We start from the raw sequence: 20511 nt of genomic DNA on the forward strand, positions 1-20511 counted from the left end.
ACTTTTTGCTTACAGCTAAAGCTAACTCGAGAGATGCAGTGTTGAGAGCATGTTGAGAGCATGTTGTGTACCTCTACTTCGGTGATCCAATTTGAATTATCGGATATAAATTCGTACTTTATTTTTTTTTTTTCCGATTTCAATTGAACTAATCAAATCGATTGGCACTCTTAATACCTAAACTGTCAATGCCTGATTCAAATAAAACGTCTAGCAGAAAATTGAAGAGCTTTACGCAAAATTGGGAATTTAAAATTGCAATATTCGTCATCCTTTATTTTGTGTTTTCACATTATGTCTTGGAGAACACACATATTGTTAAGGAAAGGGGTTTACGCAAACATTTGAAAGTGATTCCTGAAGAGGTTGTTTCCTATTATGAGAAACAGCCATTGGAAAATTCTGAAAAATTGGCATATGTACAGTATGCTACGAATTATGATTACCTCAATTTGGCGATATTGAATTTTGCTCATCTTCGAGAGGGCAATACCCAGGTTCCCAACTTGGTGATTTTATACGACGAAATACTACAGCATCACACTTCTCACAAGTGGAATAACTTGTACCAGGTGGCAAATCACTACAAGATTACCTTGAAACCAGTTCCTTTGATCAAGGTCAACTATAACGACGATACCCCGTGGGCCGCATCTTTTACAAAATTTCATGTTTTCAATCAAGTGGAGTTTGATAGAGTTGTTTACTTTGATTCAGACTCAATGTTAGTGAGTCCAAAGGTCGAAAATGGTGAGATAACTAGTACGTATTCAAATATTGATGAGTTATTCAAAATACCAAAAGAACTTGAGTTTGTCTTACCACAAGCATATTGGTTAAATAATGTAGTTGAAGGAAAATCACCGTTGAAATATAAGAAAAAGTTGGACATTCCCGATGCAAAGAGATATGGATTGAGGATGAGAAAGTTGGTGAATGATATCTCTGAAACCAAGGATTGGAGATTGTTACCCCTGTTGATATTTGAGGCACACAAATTTGATAATCCTGATAACTTTTTTGCCAACCACGTCATGGTAGTTACCCCTTCCAAAACCACCTTTGACCGTATAATGGAATACGTACATAACCCCTTCACCTGGTCATTAACTAACAGGAAAAACTTGCGCAAGAAATCAGAATACGATATGGAAATTTTGAACAAGTATTTGGACAATGAACTACAAAAAGGTACCACTAATGTAGGTATCCTACCACATCGAGTTTACGGTGTACTAACCGGAGAATTCCGCGAGCCATGGCATGAAAGATTTGTGGTTGAACCTCAGTACTTGCCTTTTATCAAGAAACGTTCCAATCGAGGATGGGACGCAATGGAAACTTTACAAAGAGTGAAACTAATTCATTTTTCCGATAGTCCAATACCTAAGCCATGGGAAGTGGAGGAAGATGACGATGAATATGAGCATCCATATAATGCTAAATTGATTTATTGCAAGACAGGAAACATGACAGAGTATCGTGCCAAATACTCTCATTTTAAACCTCGCCTTGTTGATGATTGTGACAGTGTTGAAATTTGGAATTGGTTGCGAAAGGAATTCAATAGAGAGAAAGAGGGTGTATGGTATAGTGAGTGAAAGGGGTGTAATTACTTTTAGTATATGTAGACTAAATATAGAAATTTAACTCCCGTTACATAAAAAAGTCAAATCAGGCGAAGTTCAAAACAAAAAAAATAAAAAACAAAAGAATTCAGAAAAAAATTAAGGAAGAAATAGAATCAGCCTTTGATTTGGAAGATCAGCAGCCACCATCTTATCATGAATCGGGAAGATCTAGTGACAACACTTTTGGTCGCAACTAAGACCTTAGTGGTAAGGGATGACTCGGAAACTACGGATGCCGAGACTGGTATGCCGTCTTTGACTTCCTCTAGTGATTCTTACACTACCCCTTCTGTTTCAGTTCCGCCAAACAGTAACAATCCTTTTATCATAAGACAACACAACCCATCAGGCACAGTTTTCATTGCAGTGGGGGCTATAGTTGGAGCAATACTTCTTGGATTTATCTTATATCATTTGATAGTATCCTTGACTGCCTCAAGAGTAGCCAAAAAGACAAGCACTAACGACAGAATCTTGTACGAAAAGTACGAAAGCAATAACAACAATGCCTATGGGTACTCTAATATGACACCAACATCAACCCTTAATAACTTTGAATACAAGAGTCATCATCATGGATCTTCTATATCCAAGCTACCGTTGTTGAACAGATCATTTGGCAATTTACCTGGTGGTTCACAGGTGGGAGATAATTCAACAATTTACCAATCTGATGTTGCAGTTCCAGCTTCAAAGCACGATTTGACCAAGATGTTTATCTCACCAACCGCAGAAGTTATGCAACATAAGAAAACCAAATCATACAATCCCTCATTGACAAATTTGCCACTTGGTGGATCAGCCTCGAATTTGGCAAACCCATCTCCTGCTACTAATAGGCATTCTCAATTGGTTCCGAGCTTATACATCAACAATGAGATCAATAACAGCGAATATTCAGTTGCGCAACATAATCCATCAATTCAACAATCGTTACATGAAGAAGGTCAAAGTCCTGCACAACGCAGCGATGAACTGCAACAAAATACAAGAAATCAAAACCCAAGAAAGACAATTCCATCGATGTATCTTGAGGATTTAATTGATTGAGAGGGAAAGAAATTTATAGACCATAAATGTGTTTTCCCACTTGGATTATCGTAGCTTTATATTGATTTTGACTGAAGGATATAAACATGAGAGTCTGCATTTTTTTTCTTATAGTATCGCTACTCCAACTCTTTTTTGATAGTTTCGTAATGTAGAGAACCTGGATCAAAGCAAGCGCCATCATCGTATTTCTTCTACGTTCTTTCCACAAACAATTACCCTAACTGCAAAGCTCCGCCACTTAGTAGAGGTGCACACGATGCGTCTCTTGTGAGCTCCTACCTCACTCAGAAGGCCTCTTGATCATTGCTAATTTGAATAAAAGTATGGGCTAGGCTTAATTATGGTAGCTCTCATCATTACGATTTTTGCATCATGAGAAAATTGAGGATGACATTCATTTTGAAATGGCACCATTGAAACTGAGCACAATGTCTGACAGTGAACCATTGACTTCGAATGTTCGTCCTGCCACCGATGCATTAATTACAATCCGTATTATAAAGTCATTTCCATACCGCAATGTCAAAAATTTGATAATTAAAGATATTAATTTAAAGTCAATCACCCCCAAAGTCCTATTCGAACAAGTACTTCACCAAATAAACACCACTGGGAGCTTGAGACCTTACAGGAATATACAGTACGACTCTTTAAAGATATACACCAAAGCACATGGATCGAAGTCTATGAATTTGGTAATAAATTTTGAAAATGATGAGGAATGGGTAATATTGAAAAAAGGGGTTCCAATTGAGGAAAAGTCATTATGGGACTTGGGTATTCAAAATGAAACGGAGATAAGCATTTTCAACTGGGATGGTTACGTTGAGTACAAGAAGAATCCCGAAGAGAAGTGGTGATCAGGTGACAATCAAACACTATGGCGACAATATTATCGATAGTGATGTCGACAGAAGCTCAACTTTACAAGTGGCTAATAGTCTTGATAGAGAGTGCTATATGCTGCTTGTATAACCTTAACATTGCCGTTTGTGTTTTTGACCGGATCGTGTTACCTTCATACATCTCGATCGAGTAATCAGAAAGTTCAAACGCATTTAGGGTATAAAGCCTCAATCAAGTAGTTGACAAGAGGTCTACGTGAGAGATGTAGAGCTGGAAGTTATATATCAATCTTAAAGGACAGCTTATAGTGGTAGTTTTTAGTGTCGTAAAAATGTAATATATGTCAAAGTATTCACGACATATATTAAAGGAAAAAAATGTACGTAAGTAGTGATGTACTGGTAGTATAAAATTTAACCAATAACAATTGTTGTTTTATAAATTTCTCATTGTTAACTATACAAGTTAACTATACAAAACACTTTGTATACAGTACATCAATAGTACAATTTTTTTTTTCATCACCAAACCAATTTTACCAATAAGAAGGAAAAGAAAAAAAATAACCTTGAACTGGCATTGATATAAGTGTTAGAAAACATCAGTCTCCTTAAGTGCTTCTCATCAGAACTAAGTTGTTCCTATCCCAAGAATTGATCCATTTAGGTTCTTATTACATCCAAACTGGACATAGAATATTATCATCACCTTTTTTTGGCAACTTAGATAGCTTGATTTTTATTGTTTATTTAACTACACTTGCTGGCACGACAAAATCAACTTCACTATGTTTAAAACAGCATTCAAAACTGTAAACCAGCCATTGGTTCAGAAATTCATTGCCGGAAGTGTTGGTGTCACTGGGTTAACTGCATCATATTTATTATACCAAGATTCCATGACTGCCAATGCCATGACTGCTGCAGAACACGGTTTACACCCTCCAGCATACAACTGGCCTCACAATGGTATGTTTGAAACATTTGACCACGCATCCATTAGAAGAGGTTTCCAAGTCTACAGAGAAGTTTGTGCTGCATGCCACTCTTTGGAAAGAATTGCTTGGAGAAACTTAGTTGGAAGCTCACACACCACTTCCGAAGCTAAAGCCATGGCCGAGGAGAATGAGTATGACGATGAACCAGATGACGAAGGTAAGCCAAGAAAGAGACCAGGTAAGTTGGCTGATTATATCCCAGGACCTTATGAAAACGAACAAGCTGCTAGAGTTGCAAATCAAGGTGCTTTACCCCCAGATTTGTCATTGATTGTTAAGGCTAGACACGGTGGATGTGACTATATATTCTCATTGTTGACTGGTTACCCAGAAGAACCACCAGCAGGTGTTGTATTACCAGCAGGATCCAACTATAATCCATACTTCCCAGGTGGTGCCATTGCGATGGGTAGAGTTTTGTTTGACGACTTGGTTGAATATGAAGATGGTACACCAGCATCAACTTCACAGATGGCAAAGGATGTTACGACATTCTTGAACTGGGCTTCAGAACCAGAACACGATGAAAGAAAGAAATGGGGTTTGAAAGCCATTATAGTTGTTTCTTCCTTGTATTTATTGTCAATCTGGGTCAGAAGATTTAAATGGACACCAATCAAGAACAGAAAATTCAGATTCGACCCACCAAAGAAGTAAGTGATGAAGAAGAACAACGACAGAAATTCATAGAATATACACGGTTGAGATGAATTTGTTGACTATACCACAAAAGTCAACATCCATTGTTTTTGATTAGCTTGTATATCGTACGCACTAATAAAATGTATCAAAGACGTAATTGAAATGTAGACCCAATCGTTGATGCAGAAATCAATTACGAATGCAGATGCGCGTGATTTGCAATGGAGCCGATTAGCCCATTGAGTCGTTGATGATGAGTGCACGATTTACGTAGAGAAACAAGGGATAGCATTGAGACTGATTTAGTGCAAGGGTTAATATACATGGTCATCGATGAATTTGAAAAGATACCTCTATATGGGACACTTGATACAATTCCAGCAAATCATAAATAATAGTACTATCCGTATACTTTAGAAGTACTAAGCTACCAGAGCAAATGCCAAAATATTCGGTGCCTAGGGTACCTTACCTAGTTATTGACACCAGCTGTAGTGTCTTTAGCCATAACTCAAGTTTTTTCCGAGTCACGTGCAAAACGATACAGAATTTCATTTGATTTGCTCCGCCAGAATTTCGCTGAAACTTGATCTGGACACTACCTTACGGTTGAAGGTAAATTGGGAAAATTTATAGCATCGGGGGTAAAAGAAGACATCGACAGTAGTTCAAGCTCCACGGGGAAATACATTTTACCGGTTGTTTTGCTCCACACTTAAATTAGATGATAAAAGTTTATGCAAATGCAGTCTTGCTGTTTACGTCCTCGGGGAAAATTAATAATTTCGGCGTTATTTTTCTTTAAATGTCATTTTTTTTTTCTTTTTTTGTTGGTGTATCCAAAAAAGCAAACCTATAAACATCATTTTCCATTTTCTTCTTGATTTTTTGTTTTCAAATTTTTCACAGTTGCTTTACAACACCATTACATACTTCACTACCTGTTCACTGCAATATTTAGGAAAACGCAGGATCAACACACATTTAACTTACAGTCCCTAATATCACAACTTTACCCCTCACGACATGAAGAAAGATACACAAATTAATGTTGATGGTGGCAGAATAACGCGAGTTGTCAGTTCAGAACTTAACAGTCTGCATTCGTCTGTAATCTCGACAAACTCGTCGAAGGATTTACTACCTACTATTGGGGCAAGCTCAGAATACGAGAGTGAATCTGTTCAAGTTTCGGAGTCAGAGACTCGTCCTTCAAAAATCGTCATTCTTTTAACATTGGTGTCTTCGATATCTGGTTTCATGTTCGGTTATGACACCGGTTACATATCGTCTGCCTTGGTACAAATAGGAACTGACTTGTCGAATAAGATCTTGACATCTGGAGAAAAGGAATTTATCACATCTGCCACATCACTTGGAGCTTTGCTAGGAGCTATATTAGGTGGTATTTTGGCCAATTTGATTGGAAGAAAAAGAGTTTTACTAGGTTCGAATGTCATTTTCGTAGTGGGAACAATTGTTCAATTAGCCGCCAAAACGGTGTGGACAATGATTGTAGGTCGATTCATCTTGGGATGGGGCGTGGGCATTGCATCATTGATTGCACCTCTCATGTTGTCGGAACTTGCACCATCAAAGTATCGTGGTCGTTTAATTGTCACAAATGTAATGTTCATCACAGGTGGTCAATTGGTTGCCTATTTCATTAACTGGGGTTTGACCAGAGTAGCACATGGTTGGAGGGTTTCTGTTGGGTTATGTATGGTACCAGCAGTTTTACAATCATGCTTGTTTTTCTTTTTACCCGATACCCCTAGATATTACGTGATGAACGGTGACATTGCCAAAGCGAAACAAGTTTTGAGAAAAATACACAATGACCCTTCTGATGCATTTGTTGACGCCTCTATAGAGGACATGATCCAATCTGATTCTACAGTGCCAGGTAAGAACCCTCTTCAAAAAGCATGGGAGTCGATTAAAATCATCCACACTACACCAGGAAACTTTAGAGCATTGATTCTTGCTTGTGGTCTTCAAGGTATCCAACAATTTACTGGTTTCAACTCGTTGATGTACTTTAGTACCACGATCTTTGAAACAATTGGATTTGAAAACTCAACTGCCGTATCCATTATTATATCAGCCACTAACTTTGTATTCACGGGCGTTGCTCTCTGCATCATCGACAAGGTTGGAAGAAGGCGAATTTTACTTATTGGAATGCCATGCATGTGTGCAGCCTTGGTTGTTTGTGCAATTGCGTTCCATTTTCTCGATGTTGACTTTTCTTCAGGAGTCGTAATACACACAAGAGGTATAAGTGGATGGGGAATTGTCGTGATCATTGGTATGATCTTGTATGTTGCATCATACGCAATCGGTATTGGTAATGCAGCTTGGGTCGGCGTGGAATTGTTTTCAGATGTCAATGTTAGATCCATTGGTGGAATGTATGCAGCTTGTACCAATTGGGCCGGGTCCTTGGTGATTGCTTCTACCTTTTTGACCATGTTAGAGAAGATAACACCAACGGGAACTTTTTCATTCTTTGCGGGGCTTTGTGTGATTGCATTCTTTTTCGTTTATTTCTTGCTTCCAGACACTGCTGGCTTGGAATTGGAAGAGACTACAAATTTCTTGACCAAGGGGTTCAATGTCAAACAATCTGTTGCTTTGTCAAAGGCCAGAAAGAAGCAATCCAAGTACACAACTGGAAGTGTTTAATTTTGTATACTTTATAGCATTTATTATTGCATTCATGTGTTTTAGTGGAAAAACTAAACTGTTTCAATGGAGATGATACCCGTGAAATAAGGTTGAATTGAAATGTTAGTAAAATGTATTGAACACCAGGAGAACAATGTACATCGACGCTACTGTACACAATTAGTGTCAAAATTTTGGTGTCGCGTATTTTAGTGTCTCACTCTTCCGAAGATTCAAAAAAAATTGGGTTTATCAAATTGTGTATGCATACCTTGTGCACTATCCGGAGCCACATAGTATTCAATTCTACCTTACACCTATCATGTCACAAAAGTACAACCATCGTGACTCCAGTAGAGATAATGACCGATCAAGAACCCCTGGGACGGAGCGCATACATGACAACTCATTTGTTGATCCTATACCTGAAATGTCTACATTGGACCAGTATCATATCATTGAAAAGTTGGGACAAGGAACGTTTGGGGTTGTACAGAAAGCCCGAAATAAACGCACTGGTGCACTAGTTGCTATAAAACAACTTTTGAATCACCTGGCAAAAGAGGGGTTCCCGATAACTGCCATGAGGGAGATTACAATTTTAAAACAACTCGATCACCGCAATATTTTAAATATCGAGGACATAATTTTCGGGGAACCTGATGTGACAAACCCAACTGATGTGGTAACACAGAGGGGTTCATTCTACACGGTGTCTCCTTACATGACGAGTGATTTGGTTGGAATACTTGAGAATCCAGATGTGAAGCTAGAGCTTAATGAGATAAAATGTATCATGATGCAACTATTGCAGGGCACACAATATATACACGAACAAAACTTTTTGCACAGAGATATCAAAGCAGCCAACATATTGATAGATAACACGGGTGTTTTGAAAATCGCAGACTTTGGATTAGCTCGAATGTACCACGGAGACGTGCCAAGATTGGGAATGGGTCCTGGCGGGGGAAAGAAAGACTATACAGCACTTGTTGTGACTCGGTGGTATCGTCCACCGGAACTTTTATTGGGTGAAAGAAAGTACACTACTGCGGTTGATATATGGGGAATTGGATGTGTTTTTGCTGAATTATTCATTCGTAAACCAATACTTGTTGGTAAAAGTGACGCCCATCAGGCTCAACTTATTTTTGAGCTCATTGGATCGCCAGAAACTTGGGATGGGGCAGCAAAATTACCAAATAAGACACATTTCAATATTGGCCTAGGTCGCAAGCGAAGCCTTGAAGGGAAATTCGAATCATTGATGCCTCCCTCAGCTGTTAGACTATTAAGTGGATTGCTAACACTTGATCCTTACAAGAGATTAAACGCGTTAGATGCCTTGAACCAAGAATTCTTCAAAATCGAGCCACTACCTTTACGGCCAGAAGAGATGCCGCAATTTGGGGAATGCCACGAAATAGACAAGGAACGGTTCAAGAAACTCAGAGAGAACAACCACCTTGCTTTCAGATCAGGTGCTCAAACTTATCTTGAAGACAAGAGATTTGAACATGAAAAGGAGAAACCAACGGTTGGAAGGGTAGTCGATCGTGATAATTACGATGATTATGAGAGGAGTTACGTGCGGCGTAACGTTTCTAGACAAGCCGCTCACCTTAATGATAATGCCTTTGAAGATAGAGAGCAGCACCAAAGAAACAACCAGGTAAGGCGTTACTATAATAACCGGGGCGGTAGGACTCAGGATAGTTGGAGGCAAAATGGATATATTGATAATGAGTTTGAAAATGATAAAGTCCCCTATAGAGGTATAGACTATGGTGGACCTAGAACTTTCGAATCCAAGCAGATGTATCCATATATACCGCGCCTGGAATTGAATGATTCGCACTATTCTAGACACAATTCTCCTCGTCCGTTGAGCAGAACGGAAAATAGGCTACACAATCCTGTTCAGAGCCACAAGAACAATGAAGGAGTGAGCTATTCCGAAAGACGATCTCCAACGAGGAGTCATGACAAATCTGGAAATTTATTACCTAGAGAAGTTAGCCATGGTCCAGAAAGAGCTTCGCTTGGGCAAGAGAACTTAAGAAATACTTTGAATATGTATTTGAATGATAAAATTGAGAATACCTATGACAACCTTTCTGCCGCTGGATCAAGCCCAAAATTCTCGCCAGGTGATGCATCCTTGGCACTTGACATAGATTATCACAATAATGATGACAATGAAATTGAGGAAGAGAAAGAGCAACCTGTTGCAAGTGCTAACACTTTGCGCAATTCTGTGAATAGTGAATCAAAAGGCAAATGTAGCTATTTCCCTTCACCAATGGAAAGGATAAATCCAAGCGAGAAGTCAGATGAAAGGATAAGCTTAAGGAAGAAGTCAGAGGAGAGGACCTTATCTCAGGAAAGGGCTGACACCAGCAAAACCAAATCTCGTCAAAAGGATTTCATTAAAAATTTTAGTGTGGATGCTGGAAAAGAGCCAAAAAATGCTGAACGCGATGCTGTTCTCAAAGATGCAGCTGAAAACGCCACGAAAAATACTATTAAAGCCCCAGAATCTAGAGAACTGCAACAAGTGATAGGAGGAAGAATGAATGGGGCACATGTGATTGAAAAGGAAACGACAAATGAAGAAAGTAAAAAAGTATCGAATAAAGACAAAGCTTCAAATGCAGACAACGACAAGAATAATGCGTATGAACCAATAACAGCTAAAGCGACATCTGATGCAACGACAGGAGTACATATTTTGGATCTGCCTAGTCAGGAGTTTACTACCGAACCAAAGATATCTAACATCGCCGATGTTAAAAGTAGTTCCAAAAACGGGGCCGAACCTATGGAGACCCCAAAACGGGAAGGCATCGTCGACAAAATCAGAAACAGAACTATGCCCTATGTGCATGGGGGTATAAGTGATAGGGTGGCAAATGCTAAAAGTAGTTCAAATCTTTCGGCGTCTCCAGTTTTAAAGGAGATAAAGAGAAGAACAAGTCTCGTACAGGAAGACGATTCTCAACTGGAGAAGGGGACACCAAAGCCCGAGACATCAAGCCAGGTCAAAGATGCCGATGTTGGAAAATCTAAATTACTCCAGGCACACGGATCGGGTACGAAGATACGTGACAGTAAGACTTTCTTAAAAAGTACAATTGGACCTTCCAAAGAGCCGGTGAAAAAAGATTTATTTGGCAAACCCAAGACCAACTCAGTACCAATAACGGTAACACGCTCGCAGCTGTCCAAGTTTCATAAAAAGACCACAAATTTCTCAAAAGAAAATTCATTTAAAAGGGGATTGGTCGGCTATGCAATGGGAGCCAGTAAACGGGTGAAAAGAAATTACAACTACATGGATGATTGTGTTCTGGAGAGTGACTTAAGTGAAGTGGAAGAATTCCCGGAAAAGGGTAGAAAACACGAACTTTATGAGAACTTCTTAAATGAAGTGGGTTACAGGCGGGAGCCAATATATCGAAAGCATATGAATGAAGCGAGGGGATTCAGGCTGTAATCGGAATTATCGCGGTTCAGATAGTTATAATGAAAGATTTTCTTCGTTTGATTACGTGGCGATGTCGGGTAGTGTTTTCTCTAATCATGGTAAATAGACCACAAAGTAGAAGCCAAGTGTATATATGCAATAAGGCTCGATTGAATTGTAGACCTTATACCAGGAACTAGGAAGGTAGATTATTCTCCGTATGATGGCGCGGCTCGAACGAAAAAGAACACAAAAGCAAAATTTCGTCATCGATTTCAAAAGGGCGTGTTTTTCGATTCGGCCCCTTTTCCGAGAATGGAGACAGATCTTTTAGATAAAAAGTCATCAAATTTTCTATGTGGAAGAACTTTATTATCTTTTTGATCTACAAATAGTAAAGTTTACAACGACGCATACAACAAACAATGGCAACATTGGACGATTACTTTTCCATACAAACATTCTTGATTGTGTTGAGAGAAACCTTGGAGTCCGCCATCATTATATCTGTTCTTTTATCCTTTGTTCATCAAACATTTTGTACCGATGATGGGAAGGCTCAGAATCGAAGCGAGGGCCAGTACCAGGCAATACCTCTGAACTCGATATCCTGTTCAGAGGAAGCAGAACCTTCGGAGGCAAAACTAGTGGATAGAAAATTGGGTCGAATATTAAAGTTCCAAATCTGGTTTGGTGGATTGTTGGGTCTTGCAGTTTGCTTGTTCATAGGTGCGATAATACTTGTTGTATTCTATAAAGTGGGCAGCGATCTATGGGCAATTGCAGAGCATTATTGGGAGGGGACATTTTCAATCCTTGCAAGTATAATTATATCGGTTATGGGGATCCAAATCCTTAGAGTGAGCAAAATGCAGCAAAAGTGGAAAGTCAAATTGGGAAGACTTTTGCAACTGTCCAGGCATTTCAACCCGCTGATATCAAACTCAAGTAGGAAACCTGAAGGAAGATGGCTTCACAAATTGGAGTTGTTGACCGAAAAATACAACATGGTTATATTGCCATTTGTCACCACGTTGAGGGAAGGACTTGAAGCAATAGTGTTTATTGGAGGAATCGGAGTTAACGAAGATACTTCAATTTGGGCCATTATCAATGCCGCAGTAATAGCTGTCATTGTCGGCACATTAATTGGTTGCATTTTGTACAGATCTGGAAACACCTTATCTTTGCAATGGTTTCTCATTACATCCACTTGCTTTTTGTATTTGGTTGCCGCAGGACTCTTTTCCAAAGGTGTATGGAATTTTGAGCTCCAGCATTTTATTAACCAGTGCGGAGGAATGGATGTGAGTGAGACGGGTCACGGGCCTGGCTCATATGATATCAAGAAAAGTGTATGGCATGTCAATTGCTGTAATGGTGAACTACAAGATGATGGTGCTTTTTGGATGCTCTTGACAGCAATTTTGGGTTGGACCAATTCGGCAACATACGGAAGTGTAATTAGCTACATTTTGTATTGGATAGTGGTTACCATTGCTTTTACTTCGTTGACATATGAAGAGAAGCACGGGTACTTACCAATAATTCCAATAAGGTGGCAGCTTAATCGTATAAAAAAGAGAAAGTCATTATATACGCCAATAGCTGATCAAGAGGGTAACAACAATAGGGTTAGCATAGATTCAATCAACTCGGAGACACCATTGCAATAGTGCCTTCTTTGATAGAGTCGTATAAGATGAAATGGGCAGTATCAATATACGGTTGTTTGAAGTCAGTAGTGATCCCTGAATGGAAAATTTTGGAAAGTTTGAGAACATTAAATTACGTCACGACTAAGTTAACTCTTTGTATAGAAACGAGTTCTACGAAATACACTGAGCCCTTTTGACAGGGTGTGAACACACTCTTCCAGTTTGTATTTAGAGGACGAAAATGATTGTCAACTCAAAAACAGACGATTCCAACTTGGTGATACTAACGATCAAACATGGAATATTTGCGAAAGGAGCTTTTGGACTAAACAGCATGAAGTGATTGTAATAATGCAAAGCTTTCTTATGAAAATTACTTTTAGAATCTTCACCTAAATCTCTTGTAATTTGTTGAGCTTTCAAAAAGTCCGAAATATATACAATTTGAAAGTGCATCTCAGCTGTTCTTAAAGACTCAGTGATTACATCTATGGAGAGGCCAAAGTTTTCAATTCGACTTGACCACATGTACTTTAAGGACTGGCCTTCACAAAGTGCCCTAATAAGTTCTGATAAGTATTTGGAGGTGGCTTTAAATTAGCGATGTTACAGATCAAGTACAGGTATTGTAATACATTCACAAACTGCAATAAATACACTTAGTTCGACAACACTTGTTGTACTTGGATATGATTATTCATTACCTTGTGGCCTCTAGTGTTGACCAGCTACATAAACACATCTTTAATCTTTACAAACCGTAAAAGATGAAGTTAGCTTTGTGACATTATAATGTACAGTTTTGTGTAAATAGGCAAATTATTATACCGGAATTAATGAGGTGTCAATTTCTTGGCTGTAAATCTCATTTATTGAGTATAGGTTGATCGGGATAATTTTGTCCCTTGTGCTTTCATTTCCGTTATACAGAGTGATATTCTACCCAATGAGAGGATTTTCAAGAAGCAACTGTCAAGCAAAAGAAGAGGTGCAGAAAAGGGGCGAAATGTATATATATAACTGCCAAGAAAGTGCTTGAAAGTGTGCGATTGCTGAAATGTAAAAGGTTCCCATTTCTTCCATTGTTCGTATTACAGGTTTCAATACCCAATACTGTGATTGGCTCAATATTAAATTACAGTAAGTTTGTAGTTATGAAGGGTAATCCAAAATAACAGTACTCTCAAAATCGTAAAAGTTCTATCTTGATGGTTTGTTACAGCCCTTCATAAACTCTAATTAGAGCAAGCTAACCTCCGCGATTTTTAAAACAGAGTCAAAGTAGCAGAAAAATTTTACAATAGTGACACAGGAAGGGTGTAGTTTTTCCTCAACTTTCATCAAATACAGGTTCTGGAACTACGCTTTTCACATTTGTTGACCATAAAACACAAATAAAAAGTATACTTGTATAGGTAATTTGTATGCAAGAAGGGGAAAATGAAGAGCACTTTAGTTTTTAAAGACTGGTTTATGTCAAAACGTTGATCTTTAAGGCACTCTTAACCACAACTGTAAAACGTGCTCAACATGTTATCTACACATTGTATAATTTCTCATGTATGAAAGCTCTTGAAAACTTTTGAAATTTTCGTAAAACTTCTAACGAACTAAAGCATTTATTTGGCTTCCTTGAGCAGCCCCCGTTCAATCGCCTTATAGAATGGGTATTGTTTTGTGCTCGTCTAATTCTATGAAGAATTTTTTGCGCTATTGTTTATTTTTAGAATTATAGTTATGTACAAGGGGGTAAAGCTAATTTGCCAAGACCCATAAAAAATTTACACTACTTAATTCAAAAAGGAAAAAGAAAAGAGTTTCAAAGAAGTGTTGCAAAACCAATCAGAGATTTTTTAGATAAAAAATAATAACTGCCTTCAATAGTTTTATGAACGCTTTGCGGCTCCTGTTAATAAATGATGAGCTTAGGGATTTATCTGATTGGATCAGTTAGATTTTGTGTAATGCTGTCTTTCTTTTTGCATTAGGTACTGAGCTGTAACTATTGTCCTCATAATAATACACATTGTCTACTGAAGTCAACTAACCCATTGTTGTATTCCAACCAATTTCATGTAAGTTATTTTGCAGTCTATTGTTCTGGCTATTTCAATATGGAAGTCATAAACTAGTTTAGGGGTAATTACCAGCATCTGCGTCTATATAAATATGAGGATGATTTCCCTCATAATTGACCAGTTATAATGTAAAAGAAGTTACTTAATCAAGCTACCAAATAGGAATCAGCCAAACATGGTTTCAAGATTGACAACACTTGTTTGTTTTCTACTTTTAATTAATCTTTCTGCTGCTCATGGCTCAAGAAATTATGAGAATAATAAAGATAAAAGATTTTATTATGCTTGTCAATATCAAATGAGAATGGAAGTAAACTTTTGTGGACCAAGAGATAGGACATGCCCTTGCACAAACGAAAACGCATTGGCCACAGTTGCTGGGTGTATGTATAGTATAAAAAAGACTGCTGAAAAGTATTTGGAACCATGGAAAGAAAGCTGCTCTAATATGAATGTAACATTAGAAGGAGATTGGTTTGAAAAGGCTGTTGATTACTACAAAGAAAATGCAAAAGCAGCTAGCGAAATCCCAAACTTCAACAGATCAAGACCAATTCAAACCCCTTTTATTTTGAACAAGTCTAGGACAAAGGTGTTTCAAGAGTCCTATAAGAGATTCTACAATAACCTTTATGATTCAATTTACTATGGAGCTGGGCTTTTAGGTTTTTGGTTATTGGTATTACTTTTGGGTGCAATTTTCAACTGGACAAAATTTTTATTCCCAGGACTAACAAAGAAGATGACCAACCCAGTAATCAATTTCTGGAGAGCAAATGTTTCGTTACCTGCTACTTTCAAAATGAAGAAGCTGCAAGAGCAACAATTTTTGAAAATATTCAGTTTCTTGATTCCATCAAGATTTGAATCGTTGGTCGTCTTCTTATTCTATTGTGTTACTATTTGGATGAATGCTATCAACTTGAAGGCTCCCAAGGAGGATGCGATGTTTGAATCCAGGTATAGAGCAGAAATGAGATATGTTGGTGATAGGACAGGAATCACAGCAACTATGATGATGCCATTGGTGTTTTTATATGCTGGAAGAAATAATTTCTTACAATGGTTGGTTGGATGGAACTACAGTACGTTTGTGGCTTACCACCGTCACACAGCTAGAATCATGTTTATGTTGATTGTGATACATGCAGTTTGCTTTACTATCGATTTTGGAAGCTATTACTCGACTGAAGTTGAGGAGGATTATCTTCGTTGGGGTATTGTTGCTTGTGTTTGTGGTGGAGTTATTATGATCCAAGGTATGCTTTATTTGAGAAGAAGATGGTATGAAGTGTTTTTGCTTTTCCACATCTTGTTGGCCGCCTTTTGGACTGCTGGTGCTTGGTACCACGTTAGAGACTTGGGTTACATCTGGTTAGTTTACCCGGCAGTTGCAGTATGGGCTTTCGATAGAGCAGTCAGAATTGGTCGTTTGATTGCATTTGGATTCCCACATGCTGAGGTTACTTTGTTAGCTGATGAGACATTGAAGGTTGTTGTTCCAAAACCAAGTTACTGGCATTCAATTCCAGGTGGTCATGCATTTATTCACTTTATTAGGCCAACTTACTTTTGGCAATCACACCCATTCACATTCACCGAGTCAGTTGACAACAAAGACAGCATTGTGTTGTACTGTAAGGTCAAAGGTGGTATCACTCATAGTTTGTACCAATCGTTGGTAAAGGCACCAGGAAGAACCTGCAAAATTAGAGTCAGTTGTGAAGGTCCATACGGTGAGCCAACACCTGCCAGATACTCCGATACTGCTGTATTCATTGCTGGAGGTAACGGTATTCCAGGTATCTATTCTGAGGTCATCGACGTTGCAACCAAGACCAAGAATTCTCAAAATAAAGTAAAACTAATGTGGGTCGTCAGAGAATGGAGATCCTTGTACTGGTTTTATGAGGAGCTCCTTAACTTGAGAGACACCAAAGTTGAGACAACTATTTACATCACTCAACCATCGTGTCACGTCTTCATTGACGAGTTTAATAATAGATTCCAAGGATTGGAAAGATTGGAGGACGATCCCGACAGCTTGGAGCGCGAAAAGGATTACTCAATCAATGAAGTGGTTCAAGTTGAAGAAAACTCTAGTGATGAGAAGCAGGACTCTATCAAAGAAGTTGCAAAGGTTGAGCAGAATTCATATGATGAAAAAGGAGGTTCAACACATAGAATTGTTGATATCGTCAAGAAGGAATTATCACATGTCGCATTCAAGGAAGGTAGACCTTCCATCAAAGAGATTATTCCACAAGAGATACACGAGTCCAGTGGGTCAGTCGCATTCGTTACTTGTGGCCATTCAGCTATGGTTGATGAAATCCGTTACTTTTGTGCAAAGAATGTGTCAAACCTGGAAAAAAAAAGAGTTGATTTTTACGAACAAATCCAAGTTTGGGCTTAGTTTTACGTTGCTATTGATTTGATAAGTTGAGATTTAGTTGGTGTTTAGAAGAATGTGTAATTTCAATAATATTATTCGTAATTTTGGAAGATTTTGTCTTCGTAACTATTGGTTCGGATAGATCTATCAGTTATTTTGATGACCCTAAATGGCGAATGTATAGATTGTTGTTATGGTTTAGGTGTGGCATTTTTGAATAAGGATAACACGGATCTAAGGCGAACAGTAATAAATAACCTCTTGTGCATTAAATCCTGCTTGCTTATTTCAAGTTTGTGTACTTTACAACAATTAACATCACTTTACAACGAACCAACAACTGCAATTTTATTTAAAATTGCAAATTTTTATTGCAAGTAGGCTTAGATTGACAAAGTTATACTTTGAACAGATTTCTTGGCACGGACAAAAAGGCTTAAACCCTCTATTTTATTACTACTATACCATTTTTGTTTGGTGTTTAGTATTAAAATAAAACGTGTGCACAAACTTTTCACCCATTTTAAGAGGGGGTCAATTTTAAAGTCTTTTTTTTTGACATGGCTAAGAAATTCAAATTACGAGCCCCTAGAATTATTTCATTCTTCTACTTATCAGCTTCACCTTCTGTTCGCTAGAAGTGATGAAAATGTAATAAAACCCTTCAAAATTGCACCCTTTGTTATTAAGCTGAGAAAGACAATTGAGGTCCAAAATCTTCTCGATTGTTCTAATAACCCGAGATCGCTTTGTCTGGATTCTATGATGATACAATAGCATCAAAAGTAATCTTTGTAACAATAGGCAATTATCAAAAACATCAGTTAATTGTCTTGTTCATACAATAGGTGTTTTGTGTAGTAATGTAAGCACTAATTTCTGATTGGCTGTAGAGATGCAGGCACTAAATTGATCCTGTTTGTGTAATAAATTCAGCAAATTATTCAATTACCCTTTTGTAAAAGGGTTGGAGGAGATGGTGCAACAACAATTCAGCAGGGAGCACAAGAAGTTAATTTGTTGGATTATCCGCTAAACCGGGAAGAGTTTGCATGGACCAGAGGAGGAAAAAGAATATCAAAATGCTCTTTTCCTTAAAACGCTTCTTAAATTTCGTGTCATAAGATTTTCTTTTATCGTTGCTTCAGAAGAGTTGAGGCGCATTCACAATGCATAAGACAAGACTTATTTTTAGGCTTTTTAGTTCTGTTGATTCCCCACTACCTTCAACGAAATAATTATTAGCATGTTTGTTTAGAGATGGTGAACGTATTATTGGCTGCAAATAAATTACATCTAAGTGTCAAACTGCTATTGTTTCACGAATTGTTTCCTCTTCATTAACAGAGTTTTAAAGCCTCTTTGCTAGTTCGATTAACAATAAATTTTGAGGCAGACGAAAGTGCTTGAACCAATAGAAAACTAAGCTCAACAATGTAGGTTAAGATGACAAAGCCAGACAAACCAATATGTTGGATCAAATTTAGTTCCCCATTGTCTGGGTTGGTCAATCACCGAAAACACGGCCCAAGTCAAAATTTTGAATATGACAGGTGCCCCCATGGACGCATTTTGCAATGACAATGGTCTCATAACAAAGCTCTAAAACCACTTTGACAGCGTAACTATTCGAAAGATTATCTGTCAATACCTAGACAGAGTCCCAAAATAAAAACTTAAGCTTCTCCTTAAAAGGAGAGGTCCGGATAGGAAATTGAATGTAAATGAAATGAGTAATTATCAATATACTTCATTGTAAGTTTCAAATAGTAAAAGCATTATTTTACTTGACGGACCGAATGAGAACCGAATGAGGTGAGAAGAGCTTAACAATTACGTCAAACATTCAACAAAGTGTATTATTCTACAACCCATTGTTTGAAACCAAGTCAATTGATTGAACACCCTTTTGATTGGATTAGTGTATGTGGTTTGCTGAGTTATTGTGATCCTATTGTCTTTCGGCTTTCTAAATTGCTAGTGCTTACTTTTTTTTGAAATTTATTTTCAGGTTTGAGCCTCTCCGGGTATCACCTTATGAAATCAATGTTTCCATTAATTATGATAAATCCGTTGTTTACCATTGACTTTTCAACAAAATTGTTGCCTAATTAGTGTAACTTAATCAAAGCGAATAAAATATTGGTTCCTAGTTGGTTAGAGAACATGGTATTAGGAGACAATTCTTTAGGTATAAATACAAATGGTATTCAATTAATATTTTGGTTGCAAAATACTTTTTTTTTGGTTCAAGAAAAGTCAAGTTTTTCTTAACAATGTACAACCGACTCCCTATACTCATTTGCTTCTTTCTTTGTATCAGTATCAGTGAAGCCCACGGAGGTTCCACCAAGTATCAAAATAACAAATACAAAAAGTATTACAATGCCTGTAGTGGTCAAATGCAAGCAGAGGTTACTTTCTGCGATGCTAAAGAAAGATCTTGTTCTTGTTCCAATTCAAATTCATTGGCCACACTTGCAAGTTGTTTATATGCTGTGGGTCATACATCAAAGAAAAGTTGGTCTCCTTTAGTTGATTATTGTTCTCGATATCAAGTGACATTGGATGATAACTGGTTTGATACTGCTCTTGCAAACTATAAAAAGAATGCTAAATCTGCCAGTGAGATTGAAAACTTCAATGTATCAGAACCAATTGATGTCCCATTTATTTTGAACACAACTAATATGAAAATATATCAGGAGTCATATGGGAAATTTTATGACAATTTGTATGACTCGATCTATTACGGTGCAGGGTTTTTGGGATACTGGTTGTTGGTGTTGCTTTTGGGGGCAATTTTAAACTGGACAAAGTTTTTATTCCCAGGATTTACAAAGAAAATGACTAATCCAGCTATCAACTTTTGGAGAACCAATGTATCAATTCCAGCTACATTTGGTAAAAAAAAGTCACAAGAACAGCAATTTTTAAAAGTGTTTAGCTTTTTGATCCCCTCTAGATTTGAATCGTTGGTGATTTTCTTGTTTTATTGTGTGGTGATTTGGCTCAACTCAATGAGTTTGAGAGCTATTAAAGAGGATGTATACTTTGGCTCCAAGTATCAGG

General features: G+C 37.8%; 9 protein-coding genes across 9 annotated transcripts; all 9 read left to right on the top strand. All coding sequences in view use genetic code 12, as the record gives it.

Moving 5' to 3' along the window:
- Positions 1-188: 188 nt before the first annotated feature.
- On the top strand, positions 189-1601 carry CORT_0A09300 (Gnt1 protein; the record flags this gene model as incomplete). The annotated part of the gene is made up of 1 exon (XM_003866705.1): positions 189-1601. One exon carries the CDS (start codon positions 189-191, stop codon positions 1599-1601), a length of 1413 nt encoding a protein of 470 aa, XP_003866753.1.
- A 183-nt stretch (positions 1602-1784) lies between these two features.
- On the top strand, positions 1785-2681 carry CORT_0A09310 (hypothetical protein; the record flags this gene model as incomplete). The annotated part of the gene is made up of 1 exon (XM_003866706.1): positions 1785-2681. One exon carries the CDS (start codon positions 1785-1787, stop codon positions 2679-2681), a length of 897 nt encoding a protein of 298 aa, XP_003866754.1.
- A 407-nt stretch (positions 2682-3088) lies between these two features.
- On the top strand, positions 3089-3544 carry CORT_0A09320 (Aim29 protein; the record flags this gene model as incomplete). The annotated part of the gene is made up of 1 exon (XM_003866707.1): positions 3089-3544. One exon carries the CDS (start codon positions 3089-3091, stop codon positions 3542-3544), a length of 456 nt encoding a protein of 151 aa, XP_003866755.1.
- A 773-nt stretch (positions 3545-4317) lies between these two features.
- CORT_0A09330 (Cyt1 cytochrome c1) lies at positions 4318-5184 on the top strand (the record flags this gene model as incomplete). The annotated part of the gene is made up of 1 exon (XM_003866708.1): positions 4318-5184. The coding sequence occupies one exon, from the start codon at positions 4318-4320 to the stop codon at positions 5182-5184; it is 867 nt and encodes a 288-aa protein (XP_003866756.1).
- Positions 5185-6195: 1011 nt separating this feature from the next.
- On the top strand, positions 6196-7857 carry CORT_0A09340 (Itr1 nositol transporter; the record flags this gene model as incomplete). Its single annotated transcript, XM_003866709.1, has 1 exon — positions 6196-7857. The coding sequence occupies one exon, from the start codon at positions 6196-6198 to the stop codon at positions 7855-7857; it is 1662 nt and encodes a 553-aa protein (XP_003866757.1).
- A 304-nt stretch (positions 7858-8161) lies between these two features.
- CORT_0A09350 (Crk1 protein kinase) lies at positions 8162-11338 on the top strand (the record flags this gene model as incomplete). Its single annotated transcript, XM_003866710.1, has 1 exon — positions 8162-11338. The coding sequence occupies one exon, from the start codon at positions 8162-8164 to the stop codon at positions 11336-11338; it is 3177 nt and encodes a 1058-aa protein (XP_003866758.1).
- A 395-nt stretch (positions 11339-11733) lies between these two features.
- Positions 11734-12984, top strand: CORT_0A09360 (Fth1 protein; the record flags this gene model as incomplete). Its single annotated transcript, XM_003866711.1, has 1 exon — positions 11734-12984. One exon carries the CDS (start codon positions 11734-11736, stop codon positions 12982-12984), a length of 1251 nt encoding a protein of 416 aa, XP_003866759.1.
- Positions 12985-15219: 2235 nt separating this feature from the next.
- On the top strand, positions 15220-17460 carry CORT_0A09370 (hypothetical protein; the record flags this gene model as incomplete). The annotated part of the gene is made up of 1 exon (XM_003866712.1): positions 15220-17460. The coding sequence occupies one exon, from the start codon at positions 15220-15222 to the stop codon at positions 17458-17460; it is 2241 nt and encodes a 746-aa protein (XP_003866760.1).
- Positions 17461-19841: 2381 nt separating this feature from the next.
- CORT_0A09380 (hypothetical protein) lies at positions 19842-20511 on the top strand (the record flags this gene model as incomplete). Its single annotated transcript, XM_003866713.2, has 1 exon — positions 19842-20511. A coding segment is annotated over one exon (670 nt), but the record flags the coding sequence as incomplete, so codon positions are not given.

Source organism: Candida orthopsilosis (genome assembly GCF_000315875.1).
Source record: "Candida orthopsilosis Co 90-125, chromosome 1 draft sequence".
Lineage (NCBI taxonomy): Eukaryota > Fungi > Ascomycota > Pichiomycetes > Serinales > Debaryomycetaceae > Lodderomyces > Lodderomyces orthopsilosis.